Source organism: Meles meles, chromosome 9 (assembly GCF_922984935.1).
Source record: "Meles meles chromosome 9, mMelMel3.1 paternal haplotype, whole genome shotgun sequence".
NCBI classification, from domain to species: domain Eukaryota; kingdom Metazoa; phylum Chordata; class Mammalia; order Carnivora; family Mustelidae; genus Meles; species Meles meles.
Window position 1 is genome coordinate 12,420,537 of NC_060074.1, and position 18,646 is coordinate 12,439,182.

An 18,646-nucleotide genomic window follows, 5' to 3' on the forward strand; every position below is an offset into this window, starting at 1 on the left:
TAAATAAATAAAATAAAAATTTAAAAAAACAAAGAAAGAAAGGATGGTTGAGGGATGACCATAAGACCTAAACCCTTTGCATGGCCTTGTAGGCCCTGCATGATTAGTCCCTGCCCACAACTGGCCTCATCCTCTGTTATGAAAGCCTCAACCACAGCCTCCCACCTCGCTCTCCTCCAGCTACTCCTTCCTCATCTGGACCTCTGTCCTCAGTCATGCTGTTCCCTCTACCTAAAATGCATTTCCTCTTACCTCCTACCCATCTCTTCTCACTTGTCTTTCAGATGTTAGCATGCGTATGTAATGTCACGTCGCCCCGTGATATGACCGCATGGCATTAATCACACTGTAGAAGTATGTATTTATTTTGTGTGATCATTTGATCAATGTGTACATCCCTCTTTAGTCTCTAAGTTCCAGGAAGCTTGGCGCCTTATCATACAATAGGCGTTAAAAATATATTCACTGAATGGATCTTTAAAGAGGGAAAGGAGAAAAAGTGAGAAAGAACTTATATCTGAAGAAGTTAACTTTTTTAATGTGTAAGCTAAAAAGCTAAGAACCATAAAAGGTGAGAACAGAAAAAAAAATAAAGGAATCTTGAGTCCCATACATACAAATATAGTGTATTAGAGTCCTCTGTGAAACCCACATGTTCAGCATTTATGAATGTCAAGTTTCAAAACCAGCTTTCTGATCAGAGTGTCAGACGTCTCTAAGTTAGGTACTCATAGCTTGTGCTGTTTGCTCGTAATAATCTAAATACTCCTGTGTACAGATCTATGTGAAAGAGGCTGCCTGTTTTCTGACATAATTAGAAAACAGGCTATGCTGCTTAACTAAACGTTCTGGTCACTAGAGTCACACTGCACATATCACACCCATATAATCCATCACTCATGGATTTGATTACAGTAAACTGTATGTAACGCCAAAGCTCCATTAGCCACACTTGAACCATTGATGAAAACATGTCAGGATCCTGCAGCCCTTTCGTAATCATTGTTATGGATACCACGTGACCTTTGCACCACACAGACTCTAGAATCTATCACTAGCAGCTAAGGAAATCCCCACGACAGAAAACTGGGTGGGGGGTGCCTGGGTGGCTCAGTCATTAAGCGTCTGCCTTTGGCTCAGGTCATGATCCTGGGATCCTGGGATTGAGCCCTGGGATCCTGGGATCGAGCCCCCGATAAGGCTCCCTGCTCAGTGGGAAGCCTGCTTCTCCCTCTCCCACTCCCCCTGCTTGTGTTCCCTCTCTCATTGTCTCTCTCTCTGTGTCGAATAAATAAATAAAATCTTAAAAAAAAAAAAAAGAAAGCTGGGTGAGCTAAGTTTTGCTCAAATAAGTAGAGCATCCTGTAATAATTCCAAGCTCTATGGGATAGAGGTCAACTAATTCTGTTAGTAAAGAACATGTGCTAAATTTGATTAAGAAATACATATGGCCATTAAAATTTTATCAACTTAATCTGTGGAAATCCTTAGCCCTCATATAGGTATTTACTTTTACAATGTTTTGAATGTTTGATTTTCAGAAATGTGCTAAGCTTGCCATTTCAAAAGTACAATGCCCCACGTTTTTCGATCTCTGTAAACATCAATGGAGTTTTACAACGCACTTGTGTGAGCCTTGCGATGCCTGCTTCCGCTGTGCAGATGAGCGAAGCTGAGGCACGAGGCTGCTTCTGTCAGTTTTCCGAAGTAGCCCCCGAGCCAGTGGGGAGGAGGGCCGGAGACAGAAAACAATCTGTGTCTTCACTGAACACACAGCTTGCACGCATCTGTAGTCTTGAGGGTGGGCTGGGGTGAAGGCTAGGGGCGGGGCGGATCGCAAGACCAGCGCTGGCTTTTCACACTCACTACTACAGGCCCCACAAGGAGCTCTTTGTGAAAATGTGTACATAAATAAAAAGGGTATCGAGGTGATTACTAGGATGAATCTCCACTGGTCTGAAATGCCTGAGCCTGCTTAATGGCATGAAGAGAGACCAGTTGGCTTTTCAAGGCCTTTCTAACAGTTACAGTTCTATCCCAATGAGAGATTCATGGATGAACAAAATTAACGTATTTACCTTTCTTTTTCTTTTCTTTATAGATTTATGCAGTTCGATCAGTTGTTCCCAACAAAAGCAATAATGAAATCGTCCTGGTGCTACAACAGTTTGACTTTAACGTAGATAAAGCAGTGCAAGCCTTCGTGGATGGTAAGTCTGCGTGACCCCTAACTCTTCTGTGTCTTCTCAATGCATTGCGTTTTTTTCGCCAAATACACTGAATAGCAATTAGTTCCTAATATTTTAATTCTTATAAAAATATGCTAAGCTTCTTTTTTAAAAGATTTTATTTATTTATTTATTTGACAGACCAGAGATCACAAGTAGGCAGAGAGGCAGACAGAGAGAGAGTGGGAAGCAGGCTCCCTGCTGAGCAGAGAGCCCGATACGGGGCTCGATCCCAGGACCCTGAGATCATGACTTGAGCCGAAGGCAGAGGCTTAACCCACTGAGCCACCCAGACACCCCCAAAATATGCTGTTTGAAAAACACAGTAAGAATACTTAATACTTAAGAATACTTTACTTACTGAGTAAAAAAATACTCAGTAAGAGCAGGATTTGGGATTTCTTTTTCCTTCATTAAAAAAAAAGAAGAAGATTGTAGCTAGTTTCCAAAAGCTACCTAATATAATGATACTAATTCCATCGTCCGCCAGTCTTTCCAGTTTGTTATAAACATGTCCTTTACTTGATGGTGTCCTTGTTCATGGAGGGTAATGCACTTCCGGATCCGGAAGGCCTCCTCAGCCCCTCAGTCAGCACAGTTCTACACCGCCTAATGGACTGCCATCCTTGCACTGGATGCTTACACAGTCTGAGAGGACTGGTTTATTCTGTAATATCCTTCGTTTTTTATTTTGAGATTGCCTAATTAATCAGAATATCGATTCATCTTATCTACCTCTAGAACCTTTGTGCTCTCTAAAAGAAGAATTTTCCTCAGACGACCCACTGCCTGTGACATTATCGAATCTAAAGTCTCAGGAATATGTTTATCTTATAAACTCATAACCTCCTCCCTCATATTTTCTGTAAATTATGGGGTAATTTTCCTCTCCTCTTTGAGCACATTCCATTTATGAACGAAGATCTCCTACTTGTCCTTAGTTACCCTATGTCTTCTGTTCTGGTGTTAGTTTGTCTGTCATTAATATGGACCAGCTAAACATATCTGACAAATATGGTCAGGGAAGACCTGTCAGCCCATTTCTCAGGTATATCCTGCTTATACTTTATTTGTTAAGGATGGCTTGATCTACTTATTTTCCGAGGAATAGAATAATTTTCTTACGGTTCTACAGTCATTTCAGGCAAGATCCTGATACACTCTTACATTCTGATATCCACAATCAAGGTTTAGGGTCCTAATTGAATTTAAAAATGATTGTCATTCAAAGTAGATCTGCAGGCAGACCCATAGAGAGTAAATTTTCTGGTTTTTTTCTGCCTCATGAACAAGCAGATACAGAATTTTGAGTCATAAGGAACAAATAGTAGAGAATCTGATATTCACTTAATTTGTAGCATTTGGCGCAATTTGTCTCAAGAAAAAAATTTTTGGAAATCTGCACATCCTGGCTCAAATAAACTCTCAAGATTCACTTGCCAACATCACTTGCATGGAAAAAAGCTTTAGGAAAGGAAAAAAGGTTATTATCCCCGTTCCTCCCCACCCTCACTTGGATTGAAGCCCCCACATTCCCCATCATGAAAGTTTTTATTACAAAGTGGCCCTGATGAAACGCACAGATGTCCAGGAACTAAAAGAATGTCACCAGACCCATTTGTATCTAAGTAACACACCTTGCTTGTCCTTGAAATTGTCACCTCGTCAGTGCTGAGATCTCGTTAGAGTAACTCATTGATTGCTGAGAAACCTCGTATCACTTTGGTTGGGGACCAGTTGGAAAACTTGTTTAAGAACCACTGAGATTCAAAAAGATTTGTTAGGAATCACTAATGAGGCATATTAAAAGCACTATTTCCAAGTGGCTTCAAAAGCTTTGAGCAGTTTCAGTATAATTAAAATCTAGTAATAACAGTTTCAAAATTTGCTGTGAACATGAGTATTTCTCCTTCAGATTTACTGTCTAAAAGCTCATTGTCCAAATTGCAAATAGAATAGGAAATGGGCAAAATAGGAAAATTTGGGGAATAATTGAATATTGCACTTCAAGCAGTAAATAACTCACCTCCTTTCTCTGATTAAAAGGAACAGTACTTGACACTTTCTTAAAATTTAATTTTACTTGGAAAACTGAAGTGTAGCTGTAAGAACGAAGTACCCTAATGATGATTAGCCTGGATTGACTAACCGAGAAGCCTAATGAAAGTGACTTTCCTTTTCCAAAAGGAAAATATGGTGAAACATTAATTCTCTGGGCAAATGAGAGCGAGACCAGCTCAGTTAATAAAAAGTCTGAATTATAGCTTACTTTTAAGTGCTGTCGTATCATTTCAAGTACATGTAACTCAGAAAGCCTAAGAGGGGGCATTGAATCGGAAACTTCGAATAGATAGGAATAATTAGCCTGTTAAAACGTTAGTTAAAGCAATACGGCCTTCTGCTTGTCTAACAGTGACAGTGGACTCAATAATTGGGACTCTACTAATTTGAAATTTGTTATAAAGACCAGCCTGAAGTTCATCTTTGTTTAGCCAACACACTCATCGTAGAGAACTATTAGTATAATGAGATTGTGCGAGAAGGCTTAAAATTGTTAAAAGAATACATTTAAGAGCTACTCTTTTAGAAGCACCTATTTAGGGGCGCCTGGGTGACTCAGTGGGTTAAGCCTCTGCCTTTGGCTCGGGTCATGATCTCAGGGTCCTGGGATGGAGCCAGCCCTGCATCAGGCTCTCTGCTCAGCAGGGAGCCTGCTCCCCTCCCCCGCTGCTGCTCAGCAGGGAGCCTGCTCCCCTCCCCCCCTGCCTGCCTCTCTGCCTCCTTGTGATCTCTGTCTGTCATATAAATAAAATCTTTAAAAAAAAAAAAAGAAGTACCTATTTATATGAAAACAACCCATGTACTCATTACCAATAACTTAGTGTTGAAATGACGCCCCGCCCAGTTGGAAGGAGCGGAGAATTCGTTAGGCCATGTGGAGACAGTGACCATAGCTGATCAGTCTTTAAAAATATTTTACGACTTAATCAGGTTAGGCTTTTCCTCTCTGAGCCTGTGCATGGCCACATACGTATGTGAACATAAGTTTCACATATGAAAGTGAAAACCTGGGATCAGCTTGTCATTGGACGAACTACTTTTTTGTCTTCCTTCTGAAGAGCCCATCCCATCCCTTTGCGAGGTGACTAGAGCGAAACCAACATCAGATAATCTGTCCTCCTTACCGCGCTGCAAGCTGGGACTGTAGTGGGTGAAAGGCAGGGAAAGGGCAGGAATGGCCACACAAAAAGCCTCGATTCACTTGGTTAATAATATTCAAAATCCATGTTTGGTCTGGAAGATTACAGGTATTTTGATTCATATATCAAACAGAACAATTTTAATTTCACCTATAGCAACACAGCTGACAGAACATTCTCGATATGTATTTCATTTTCTGTAAGACAGCGTAATGATAAAAAGGTAAGCTTCATGGAGTGGGGCTTTAATACTTTGATAAAACCAAGATCATGCAGTGAATTAAATGAAAATCTGGAAATAAAAAATGAAACTGGCATTTTTATTAAGGTAGGATGTATCAAAACAAATTGAAAAGCCAAAAAAAAAAAAAAATCGCTGCCAGGGTGGAAAGACAGAGGTGAATTTTGTGCGGTGTTTTATTATGTGAATCCGTGTTGAAGATTCTTTGTCTTTGTCTAGGCAGTGCAGTCCAAGTTCTAAAAGAATGGAATATGACGGGGAAAAAGAAGGTAAGATGAATATCGATTGTAAATTGATAACATCTCTAGTCAAAACCTTTATGGTTGTTACGATTTAAACAAGGTTACCAATTGTATGCCTCTTCCAGTAGGTCGATAATGTACAAGCAGAAGGTTTGCAGTTTCAAGGCTCTCTTCAGTTCCCAGCCAGCCTCACTCCTAAGGCCCTTGTTTTCTGCTCGAGTGTTTTGAACTACCAGGTGTGCCGTAGAAGTCCCCGATTTCTTTTTTCAAGTATTAAGGGGAGCCCAGCCGGGGAATTCAAAGGATTCAAGACGTTAACTTGCCTGAACATATTCCGTAGCACAAAGGAAAAAATTAGGGAGTGTTTTAAAGATACTTGAAAAGCTCTAAATATATTTTCGCATGTTCTTCCAACTGTAAGAATCTGCCTCAGGCTGCCCTGAGATACATTCTTTTTTTCTTTTTTGCCGAGTTCTAAATTTGATCCTTAACAAAAGAAGAAAGAAAATACCTTGAAGTCATAGTAAGTTAGGGACCTGTTTTCCCTTCTTGAAAATTCTCTCTTCCAGAGCACAGATAAGGAGGTTTTACTCTGCCCAGTTCGGGTCATTTTGCTCCCTTGGCTAGTGACAAGGAGTGGGGCTTCCGGGCGCACGTGAGGTGTGCCCCGGAACCCCATGGCCCTCGGGGTCCAGCCCGGGCCTGTCTGATCTGTGAGCATCTAAAGAAGCTCACCAGCTCCCATAAGGTGTGCCGCCCTTGTTTGGGGCCTGCGACCTGCTGGATGACTTTCACAAAAAGTCCAATTCTCCTTTCAAAGTAATTGCTCCCCCCACGCCCGTTATTTCGCCGTCGGGCCTTGTGTTTTGGGTATCCCACAATATAACAGGCCAGTCCATGCTTCCCCACCGAGGGAAGATCGCAGGCCTACAAAACAGGTTGTAAGCAAACAGAAAGCAGCATTACTTTCCTAAAATCTTGAGATGACTGAAATTACCCTTCCTCTTTCTTTCACCCCCTAGATTCATGGAAATAGGAAGAATTACCAGATTTCTTTTTCTTTCTTTCTTTTTTTTTTTTACCTTCGCGAGTCAGCCTCTTTGACAATCTCTGCTTAGCTCGATTCATGGCTTCCCTGAAGTCTGTGCCAGGTGACGATTCGCAAGTGATAGAAAGGCAGTATTTACACGTCCGTGGAAAAATGTCAGATGTGTGGTTGAGGTAGCAAGTTTCTCTGACGGGAATCGGAGCAGACAGCGGCTGCAGACTCTGCTCACTACTGAGTCCGCATCTTAGAGGTTCATTGGGAAAACGGTCTCCCCGGCCCAGCAGACACAGAGCCTGGGTGGGAATTTGGGCAGCCAGCCCTCCCCTTCATCCTGGGAATGGCTTCTCTCGGCTGGAGGAGCCCTCCCTCGGGGCTGTGATTGTGGTTTCAAAAGGAAAGAAGAGGAGTGGGGAGGAGAATTAAGAGAAAACAGTTCCCTTTCATTTTTTTCCTTTTCAAATGTGCTGGAGAACAAAGCCAGGCTGGTGTCCAGCGGGGAGCTCCCTGCTGCAGCGGGGGCGGGGACAGGGTCTGGGCTGAGGGGTCAAGCCTGAATGTTAACTATATGGAGCTCCCTGTGAGTACAGAACCGAAGTCAAGGAAAACGTTCCGCAGAATTGGGCACATCTTCTTAATTTCCTATCTGTTATTATGTATTGACCTTTAGGGCATTTTAGGAGAGGGACAGTAAAACCTGCCATATCGTGATCATCAGGGTCCAAAACAATTTTGATGGGCTAAAATGCAGGATTGGGTGTAAAGTGAAGCCTGGTCATGCTGTTTGACTAGCCGCTGAGAGGTCCAGGATTCCAGCTGCGCAGTCCAAATCCAGGGTGGACGCAGAGCGGCTTGGCCTGACTTTATCGCAGTTGTGTGCCCCGGTTGGAGTGCTCCCGGGGATGACCATGGGATCGTGGCCGCCTTGCACTCGTGCACAGGGGCAGCCCTCCCAGAAATCTCCTGGCTGATCCGGGCTTAGCTCAAAGACCCAGCTTGGACTTTGGGACGTGCCTTCCACTTCCTCATTTTGCAAGGCCTTGTGGCCTTTTCCTATGGATTGTCCCCCTCAAGCTCCTGTCCTCCCTCAGACGACCAGCACCCCAGAGTCCTCCTCGCCTCCCACCCGCCACCATCATCTCTGTAAGAAACGTGAGCGCTTCTCCAATGGCGCTGTCTGAATTCAGGCTATTTCAAAGCAGTTCCTACAAGGTTTTACTATATTCCCCTTCACATACATCAGGCTTCCGTTTGCTCAAATAATATTTCAGCTTTTAAGCCATCCCCTGCTGTTTTTCCCTTCTAAGGGAACTTCTTTTGTTTACTGTGTCCATGCATTAAAAATTTACACAACTTCCTGTGAGAAAAAAAGAGACTTATATCCACGTGGGTGGTCAGTAAAGATGTAGGTGTTTCCCCACATTCGATTAGAAGGGCCAGAGAACAAATACGTCAACACATTTTATTTTGATCTCTCAGGTTCACCTTCTAACTCAAGGGCCTGAGCAGAATAATATTAACTTCTCATTTGTTTCTCTTTCTAGAACAACAAAAGAAAAAGAAGCAAGTCCAAGCAGCATCAAGGCAATAAAGATGCTACTAAGGACAAGGCAGAGAGGCCCGAGGCCGGGCCCCCGCAGCCACTGCCGCCCCAGATACAAAACGGCCACGTGAATGGCTGTGAGAAAGACAACTCGTCCACAGATTCCGCCAGCGAAAAGCCGGTCCTTGTCCCTCGTGAGAAAAAGATCTCGATACTTGAGGAACCTTCAAAGGCGCTCCGTGGGGTCACAGGTCAGTAATTCTTATATAAAGTTGCTTAGGAAGACCCAGAAGAGAAGGAGGCAGAGGGAACCCACAGAGGCAGTGGTGGCCGCTCTGTTGCTGTTGGAAGAGAAGAGGCTTCTTCCAACAAGGACTCAAACATCTTCTGCAGGAATAGGGCGAGGGGATGTTACGGGGCCGAAGGAGAAAGCTCAGTGTAGCCCTGCACTAAATCAAAGGATAATTTTGGCCAAAGGACATAGTTCTAGTCTGTATTAGGATCATCAGGAAAACAGAAATCTCAGTTAAAAGAAATTTTCTTTCAGGGCACCTGGGTGGCTCAGTTCGTTGAGCGTCTGCCTTCAGCTCAGGTCATGGTCCTAGTATCCTGGGATCGAGTCCCGTATCAGGCTCCCTGCTCGGCGGGGAGTCTGCTTCTCCCTCTCCCTCTGCCTGCTCTTCTCCATGCTTGTGCCCTCTCTCTCTCTCTTTCTGTCTGTCTGTCTCAAATAAATAAAATATTTAAAAAAAAAAAAGAGAAAAAAGAAATTTTCTTTCAAGACACCTTTGCTGGGATAAGGGAGGAATAATTGATAACAGCAAATGTTATTAAAGGTTAGATCAAATTTTAACTGCTGGTATTTCATATTAATGACAGAACGTACTGTTCCAGGGTGTTAGAATCTGGAATGATAATTATTTGTGCTAGAACTATATCTCAATTAATCTACAGAAGGCTACTTTTTAATCAAATGTATGACCTCGGGTGTGTCATTTCATCTCTAGTGTCCCATTTCCTTTCTGTAAAATAAGGACACCATACTAGAATGTACTAGATCAGTGGTCTCAGCACTCTCTAACAGAATGCTCCACTTTCATAACAAATCCTAAAACAAAAATCAGAGATAATGTTGTCTATCTAGAAATGGAACTTCAGTAAAGCAAAAAATATAAGAAATCGGGAACAGCTAAACTAGAAAACTTTTATAAAATGGTCAGATATTCACACCCACTTAAAATGAATCACTTTGCACTTAAAAGAAAACAATGGTCAACAAGACACTGTGGACAGTGTGTTTTTGATATTTGACACGTGAAGCAAGAACGAAATAAACATGTTTGTATACAGACCTAGAATCACTCTGGAAGCAGCTACTACAAAGGCAGGCTGACACGGGGACGCTGGTTGTCAAGGCAGATCCCATGACCACGTGTCATTGGCTGTGCAACTTTCCAAATGGTGCAAAGCTTTTGGTCAGTTCCACACACCATAAAGTTCTGTCTTTTCTTAATTTATCCCATATTAAATCCTGGAAATCCATAGGAGGCTTGTACAAAAACTTCTTTGTATGTATATGTAAAGCATCCAAGTGGACCTGAGAAAGTTCGGGACACAAGGCGGTGCTTTGTTGTGCAGGATTCCTGTGACAGTAAGTCACCAACTATAGGTGTAGACCCCTTCCCCCACACACACATTTTTTAAAAATGCCTCCTAATTCCAAACGCCTGGCAGATCCCGTAGTCAGGACCCCACCACCGGGTAATCCCTGACGTCCTTCTTCTAGTTACAGAATCTTGCGCTGATTGACTCAGCAACTCTCTGAACCCCACTTACAGGCTAAGCCCTGTGCTGTTCTGCCCTGGAAATTCCCAGAATGATATGGTACACTTGAGGCTCTGAGGGAGTTGCTTTCTGTTATTCCCGAACAGAGGGCCGAGTTTACACTTCGGGGAGGAGAGGGGCTAGCTACATCTGTGAGTGATCCGGGGAAGCTTCGTGGGAGTCACGGTTTTTGAAGGACCCCATAGCCTTGAGGTGGTAGAGGGCATTTGGAGGGTTAAAACGAAGTAGAAAGGACAGGACTCCACACCCTCTGCGGTCTGTGGGGCAGTGCTATCCTCTGATCAGCCAAAAATGATCAAGAGGGGCCCTGCCAGGATGAACTGAGTCTGGCAAAAGAGACAAATGCAAACAGACCATCTCACGCTGACGTGTACCAAACCAGGGCTCCGGTGGGGAAGCATTAAATAACTCACGGGCTGTGTAACGCGCTAGGATGTTTGTAGCTTGCTCACAAGCACTGATTTTCTTCCACAAACACATTACCTACCAACTCGATTGACAGCGAGCAGAAAATCAGGAGAGCCTCCCTGAACAGCGCTTCCTTAAAACCAAACAAACAACAACAGCTCATTTCCATTTGGAATCTAAATTTTCCAGGAATTCTTAAATTCAGTTTTTACCATGCCTACGATTTTGAGAATGTTTTGATTTATAGTAAGGGCAGGAGAAAGAAATGAAATAATTGGGTGGCAGATTACCAACCTGGCTGGTTATTGCTTTCCCATGAATTACTTTCAAAATCTAATTACCCAAGTTGCCGTTTTGATATCAATCATAGACTAAAAGCCTAGCACGTATATTCGTTCATTTACTTATAATTTATACCTTCTTTCCTAAAACAATTTCGGTAGCTCTGTCGAGTATATGACATTAGGACAAATTCGGTATTGAAGCGCTTCACGTCACAGTGGCTAGCTGCCTTGAAAGTTAAGTACCCACTAGAGGAGTTCTCTGTATGAGGCGGCTTTTGTCGACTCTGACGTGAAACTTTCTGTGAAGCCTCCTTTATTGCACAAAAAGCCATCCCGGGATCCTTTTGGTTTTGTTATGTTCGGCACGAAGGCGTCAAAAATACGTCAGTATTGCCTGTTAATGTTGCTGGTTCAGTACAAATCCATGCCTCACGTCAGTTTTCCTGTTAAAGAATAAATGATGATCTTGGAAGGTCATTAGATATTTTTGCAAAAGGAAGGGAGTCCTCCTGGTTGACCATTAACTCATCAATGGCTCATGTGCTATGATCATACATTTAAAAATGAGTTTGTAACTGGTTAGGTTTTCCTTCCCAAAGACAGTGGAAGTTCACCAGGAGGGTGGTGCCGAGACTGGGAAACGGCTTTGAAATGCCCATCCGATCCGTCAGCAACCCCAAGGCCTCGAACCAGGTATTTCACAGACGAGTGTTAGGTCTTGGACGTTCTGCAGCCCATTATGAGCAGAGCCTTGGAACTGGAAAGCTGGGCAGTGACCCTTTAACACCATCCCCTCATTGAACTGCTGAGGAAGCCAAAGCCCCCTACCCACGCCCCCGCCCTGGGTTGAGAAGACATGAAGAGAGCCCACACCCCCTGGGGTAACTCCTACTGCTTTGTGAAAGCCTGACTCAGGTCTGTGCGATTTAATGCATGCATTGGAGAGCTGCGGCTGAAACCACGGCTCCCCGACTCCGAAAAGATGTGTAATTGAAAAATTAGGAAAAGGGGATCATAACAAAGCCATATAATGATATTCTGTACTTGAGTGGGTTCGAAGTATGCGCGGAAGCGGAATCTCTAGGCTGCTTGGCAGTGGAGGGTTTATCAATCTCTCCAATAATGAAACTGGCTCAGGGAAGCTTGCCCCGATGGCCCAGCTGAGCAGCGGGCTGTGAACACGTGCAGCGCATGTTTTATCTTTTTATAACACCTTGAACACTCAAGATCTCTCTCTTTTTAAAAAATTTTAAACAGAATCATCTTCTGGGAGGGGAGAAGTGAGCTCGAAGATGTATCCAGGTGGTCCAGGGGTGTTGGTGTGACTTCCTACATGAAAACCCGCCACCAAAATATCATCATTTCAGGCTGTAAATATAGCACCGTCGTGTGGGACAACGCTGTCAGCCTGTGGCTTAGAAGTTTGGGAGCTTGATTTAAACTTAGTACAAAATTACTTCTTTAAGCCGTGGAGTAGGTTTTTTTTTCTGTATTTCAGAATTTTTAATAACAGCTCAAATTAGATCTTTTACATAATCCAATCAAGATCATTCTGCGTCCAAGTACAAAGTCAGACAAGGAGTAGATTAAGATTTATTTTTACCAAAAGTAATGCCAAGGATCGTTTTTAATACTGAGGCCCATCTAAATGTCTAAAGCACATTATGACTTTAGGGGCTCGAGTTTCCTAAGTATTCTTCCTGCTCTACTTTCCCCACGGCTCCGGGTTGCTGAAATTTTTAGGTGCTTATCACCGTGTAGGCCTGAACAGGACTTGGGATTTCTCTGTCATCCTCCTCCCACTGGACACAATTCCCACTGAATAGGAAAGGAGCAAGATTACCGGCCATCAACTGGCTCCGGTGACAGAAACTTTGGGGCGGGGCTTTCCTTGGCTACAGCCTGTCTTGCTGGCTCACGGGCTTCCCTTCATCTTGCTGTGTGTCCCAGGGACCCAGCTCCCGTTACTTGTTACCTGTCTCCAACAGAAGGCTCCACGCTGGGTTCACGGACCTCCACAAACCGGGAGGTTTGTATCCGAGACCAGGAGCAGCCCCGTCGTTTTTGCCCGGACAATGCGGATTCTCTGTTTTGCCGTGGGCCTGGCGCAGAACTGCTTTCTCATTCTCAGAGGGAACTGAAGCAAAGGTGACAGAAAGGGTCCTGTTATTTTCAAAAAGTTAGCTGCTGTCTCTAATCTGTGCTCCTTGTTAAACACACACACACACACACACACACACACACATATCTCACCAGACTATTTCACAGTATTTTTATGCTGTGAGGTTCCCTATAAGATTTTCAACCAGGTTTGTTTGTTTTTTTTGTTTTTTTTTTTTATGCTGCTGTTGATCCTAGCCTCAAGATTATCTCCCCGGCTTCTCTAAGCCCTATATTGGACCAGAGGATTAGAAAAGAGCAACAAGATGAAAGCAGCTTGCCTAGAACGTTAACAGTAAAGCCAAGTGTATATGTTCCAGGATTTCAGCAGAGCCCGCTCGCAAACGGAAGCGGTGTCAGACTGTAGCGAAGAACCAGGCTTTAGCCCTGGGGGTGTTTGGATTCAGGTCTTGGCCTGGTCGCTTACTAGGTGTGTGACCCCGCACAGGTTAACCAGGCTGCGTCTCAGTGACTTCACCTGCAAAATGGAACTTCACTTTACAAGAGCATGTGGGCAGCAGCGGTGGTGATTCGCGCAGCATGTGGCATGGAGTAAAGCCACAAATCGTTTATCTGCCTCGTGAGCCTTTTTACGCGCCCTGCTGTAGGCCAGGAATTCTTCTAGAGGACGTGTATAGGACATCACTGTCTCTGCCCTCGTGGGGTTTGTGTGCATGTTTGAAGGGAGAAGAGATACCTGCTAAACCAGAGCACAGCCAAGTTACCGAGAGAATTCTGGATTGTCATAAATGCGGTGGGGACAGTGAGCAGGAGAGAGACCAGGCCAGGGGTGGAGGGCGTGCGCAGCGACATGAGAGAAAGCCCTAATGTCAGGCAGTGATTGAAGAGGAGACACGGGGGCCCGAGGCCCAGACGCCCCGAAGCGCGTTTTCTCACGCCAGCTTGCCGTGGCCTGAGCAGCCCATGTTTTATTTAAACCTTAATTAAGGACTTGAGCTGAAACCCTCGCAGACTTATAACCATAGATTTTTACCCTTTTTTAAAATTAAAGATGCCGCACTTTATTCATCTCTACAGTTGATCTTGGGTACTGATCTAAGAACATGCATTTTTGAAAGTTTACACTTTAAAGTACATTTATCGTGACTGTCACCCCTCCTTAATTATTATCTTAGCATCTGAATAGGTAGGGTTAGCTCCTGGCCCAGTTGGGAGCTGTTCAGCGGCCCCCTGGGCTCCCAGCAGCACCGAGTCCAAGCTGTTCTAGAACATCGCCAGGGGAGGCCTGCGACCTCGTCTTCCTGGACCGGGACCTCTGCTTCCTTTCTCTGGGTAATGAAGCAGCAGAAAGAGACAGACACACACAGGATGTAGTGACACCAGGGCACAGGAAATGCAAAACCCCTCGGGTATTTTTCTGTCACCTGGGTAGAGTGAAATCCAGAGCTGTCTCCATTCCCTTCTCATTTGAAAACGCCTTTTGCTGCAAGCCTGCAGCAGAAACAAAAGGCCACTGCTCTCTCAAGAGCTGATACCTTCCTAACTTCCCCTCTGTGCTTTGTTAGGGGATTTCCGTTACAAGCAGATCTAATTGAATGGAATGCACTCCTTGCAAAAAACAAAAGGCCTCCCGAAAAGCCAATTTTTATTTTTTTTTTTATTTTTTTATTTTTTTTTTTATAATTACAGTATCTTTTTTTTTAAGATTTTATTTATTTATTTGACAGACAGAGATCACAGGTAGGCAGAGAGGCAGCCAGAGAGAGAGGAAGGGAAGCAGGCTCCCCGCTGAGCAGAGAGCCCGATGTGGGGCTTGATCCCAGGACCCTGGGATCATGACCTGAGCCAAAGGCAGAGGCTTTAACCCACTGAGCCACCCAGGTGCCCCTGAAAAGCCAATTTTTAGAAAAATTTTCAAACAGATTTATATGGCTCTATCCCAATGCAATGAGAATTGAGCCTGTTGTGCAGTGAAATAAGTCAGTGAAACAAATGAAGGGAACCCGTCCACCTGTGCCATTGACCGCTTAGCGAGCGCATTGACTTTATTATCTGTTATCTTTTCTTTAAGATTTTATTTATCTATTTGAGAAAAAGAGAGAGCATGAAAGAAAGGAGAGACAGAGGGAGAAGGAGAAGCAAATGCCCCGCCAAGCAGGGAGCCTGATGCGGGGCTTGATCCCAGGACCCCAGGATCATGACCTGCACTGAAGGCAGACACTGAACCCAGTGAGCCACCCCAGCGCCCCTATTATCTATTATCTTTTAATATAAATAAACCTGTAAAGGTATTAATCACCTATGAGACCTGGAAAGGTCATGTAAATAAAACCAAAAGGTTTCTTTCCAATCTGAAAAGTGACGAGCCTTTTGCCCACTGACCTGATGAAGTTTCGTAGGACTTGAAATAATAAAGTCCATCTGTCTTTGGTAAAGAAGTTACGAGAAGGCAGAACGGACTGACACTGTGTCTTCGAAATAAACCTATGTGTTCGGGTCTCCGTTTCAGAGTTACGGGTTCCTCTGACTCTCTGCTCATTCTGCTGTCGAGCAGTGACAGAAGGATGGTGGAACATGCAGATCTGGGGGCACCCATTATGTCCTGTGAAGAGTTTTCTTGGGGCATCATCACTAGACCGTCATTCTGTAACATCTGAAAGAATCATCTTTACTCATTGTCTCCACGTCTTCACCTCTACCTCTCGGTTATCAACCTACTCATTGTGCCTTCCAGCCCCGTCACGCCGAAGACACGTCTCCCACTAAGTGAATCAATGGCTTCCCTGTATTCAGTCTAGCAGGCATTTTCAATCCTTCGTCTTTTTTTCCTTCTGCAACATTCAGTGCTGTTGATCACTTTGTCCCTAACTGCTCTGTGTCTTCTTTTCAGTGCCTGGGACATGACACTCCTGATTTCCCCTCCATCTTCATTGCTCTTCTGTTTCCTTTGAGGGTAACTGTTCTCTACTTGGCTGTTAACCAGTAGAGCTTGACAAGGCTTGGTTGGTTCCAAGTCCTTCCTCATATAAAACCATACCATCTTCTTAGATCATTTCAACCATGCCGAGTTTTAATTATGTAAGCTGGCTCACAAGTTCGTCTTCCCAGTCCAGGCAACTCTCTGTCTTCCAGGCTCTTAAACTTGACATTTTCACTCTAACAGTTTAAAGCACTTCAACAACGCGCTTAAAGCAAACTTGACTCTCTGTTTAATGTGCAAGCCAGAAATCTAGGCATCAGTCCTGACATCTTCTCCTCTCTCACCTTCTACATCCAATCCATCAACAAGTCCTGTTGATTTCTTTTCCAAATATTCCTAGAATTCATCCATTTCTCACTGTCTCTACCTGCACCTTCCCACCAAAGCCATCATTCTCTTGCTTGTGTTGCTATAGGGATCTGCTGATTAGTTTCCTAGCATTTACATGGTTCCCCTCTAAGTCAGTCTGTATCCTGAAATCTTTTCAAAACCACAACTCTGAACTCTTAAGATAAAAACCAAAAGTCTCACCATGGCCTGCAGGCTCAGCATGATCTGGCCCCTGTGTGTCGCTTCAGCCTCGTTGTATGGCCTACTCTTTCCTATTGTCTCTACTCCGCCATCTGGTCCTCTCTCAGTCCCTCATGCTGGCTGCGTGTATAGTCAGGTTCAAGTCTGGAGACAGAAGCCACAGTTTATCTGAATGGGAGGAAGGTAATACAGAGAATTACTAAAGCACTAGAAACACCAGGAGGTGGTTAATTACTGAAAGGGATAAATGAGGATTCTGAGGGATCCAGACACGCAAGAGAGCAGCTACTGTCTCCAGGAAGGTTGGACAATCAAGAGCCGTCCAGTCCAAGACTGAGATTCTGATCCCGTCAAAGGTATGTGGTCCTCAGAGGAACACGCAGCCTTGTGGTGACCAAACAACGACAAAATCTTGCAGAGCCAGGACCAGGCTGTTCTGTAGAACGTTACCAGTGCCAGAGGGCGTAGGCAGACTGGCACTGTTCAGAGTCACAGGGGACTGGAGCAACTAGAGAATGCGGCAGGGATGCGGCCGGGAGCTCCTATGAGGATCAAGCGTAACAAAGACGTGGAAGAGAGGGGTATGCCTGCCCTTTTTAGCCCCGCATGGTCGCCTTGCGGCCCTCCCCCACTAAAGCTAACATTCTGCCGGCAGGCAAAACAGGACCACCAGCTCCAGCAGCACAAAGTGAGGCAAAGAAGGGGAGATTTGAACCAAGAGACAGTAACTTGGTAACTGGCACACGATGCTTCCTCCTGCCTCAAAAGCCTTCTTTGCTGGACTGTCCTGATTGGCCTCCTTACCTGATTGGGTAGTTCATGGGCTTTCAAGTGACCGGAGGTGATGGCTGGGGAATTACTGGCATGAAGTCAGCTACGCCAGTGGCAGATTTCAGAACACTATGCACTTCTCTTTCATTACACTTATCACAGTTGTAATTCCACATTTGTTTGTGTGGCCATTTGATTTATATGTCTTTGTAACACCCAGAAAGTTCTGGAAAGACTGAGAGCACATCTGTCTTTGATCACGCTTGTAGTTCCGGGGCCTAAAACAGTAACTGGACATTAGAGGCGCTCAGAGAACCGAGCCTTTTTCTGTTGAAGTATTAGTGATATAATATGTAAAGAAGTGTAGGTTAAATCTTGTTAAGTCACTAGGCTGCTTTTTAAAGACAATTATGAACTTTGTATTTCTGATTTTAAAAGAAATTTATACTAATGAAGAAATTTGAAAAATGAAGTAAGTTTTAAGGGATCAAAAATCCTACCTCCCCAAAACAACCACTATTAAATTTAATTTCAGAATTTCTTAACTGCACAGATGTATGGGATTTTTAAAAGCAAATATCCTATTAGATTGCATGTGAACTTTTGTATTCTTTTTACTTAAGGTACATTATAAACATTACCTCGTTTCTTTAAAAACATGATTTTAGTGGCCACCTTGTGTTTTTATGAATTTGACATATTTTTAATTATTCCCAAACTATTGTCCATGTGGATTGTTTCCGTTTGTTTGCTCTTGTAAATAATGCTCTAGTGAACATTTCTTATGTATAAATCTTAACTATGATTTCCTTGGCATATTTTCTTAGAAATGGTATTTTAAGGTTCAAAGAGTATGAATATTTCTGAAATTCTTAATATATTGCTGTCCAGAAAGATTGTGCTTATCACATTGTTTTTATTTGTAAAACTGATTAGTAGGGCGATGGTACGCTTTAAGATGTTTCATTTCCATTTGCATTTCTCTTTTTGTGAGTACTTAAGAACACTAAGATTATGATCAAAGAACTATTATTATTATCAGGTATCATTAAACACTAACATATTGACAATTACTTTTAAGTGAATGTAACACGTTTTTAGTAACAGACATTAGCAAATTTAGGCAGAATTTTATAACAAAATTAGACTTTGTTTCCTTTCCAGTTTTTTCTTTTTTTTTTTAATTTATTTTTGAAGATTTTATTTA

General features: G+C 43.5%; 1 protein-coding gene across 10 annotated transcripts in view; it reads left to right on the forward strand.

Annotated features, from left to right (window-relative positions):
* Positions 1-18,646, forward strand: part of SPATS2L (spermatogenesis associated serine rich 2 like) — a 173,449-nt gene that overhangs the window by 110,722 nt on the left and 44,081 nt on the right. For all 10 annotated transcript variants that reach the window (XM_046018630.1, XM_046018621.1, XM_046018624.1 and 7 more), the window contains 3 exons: positions 2,102-2,210; positions 5,889-5,938; positions 8,501-8,750. In XM_046018630.1, coding sequence (XP_045874586.1) covers positions 5,921-5,938; positions 8,501-8,750 — 268 coding nt within the window. In that variant the 5' untranslated portion in view covers positions 2,102-2,210; positions 5,889-5,920. The remainder of the gene's footprint in view (positions 1-2,101; positions 2,211-5,888; positions 5,939-8,500; positions 8,751-18,646) is intronic.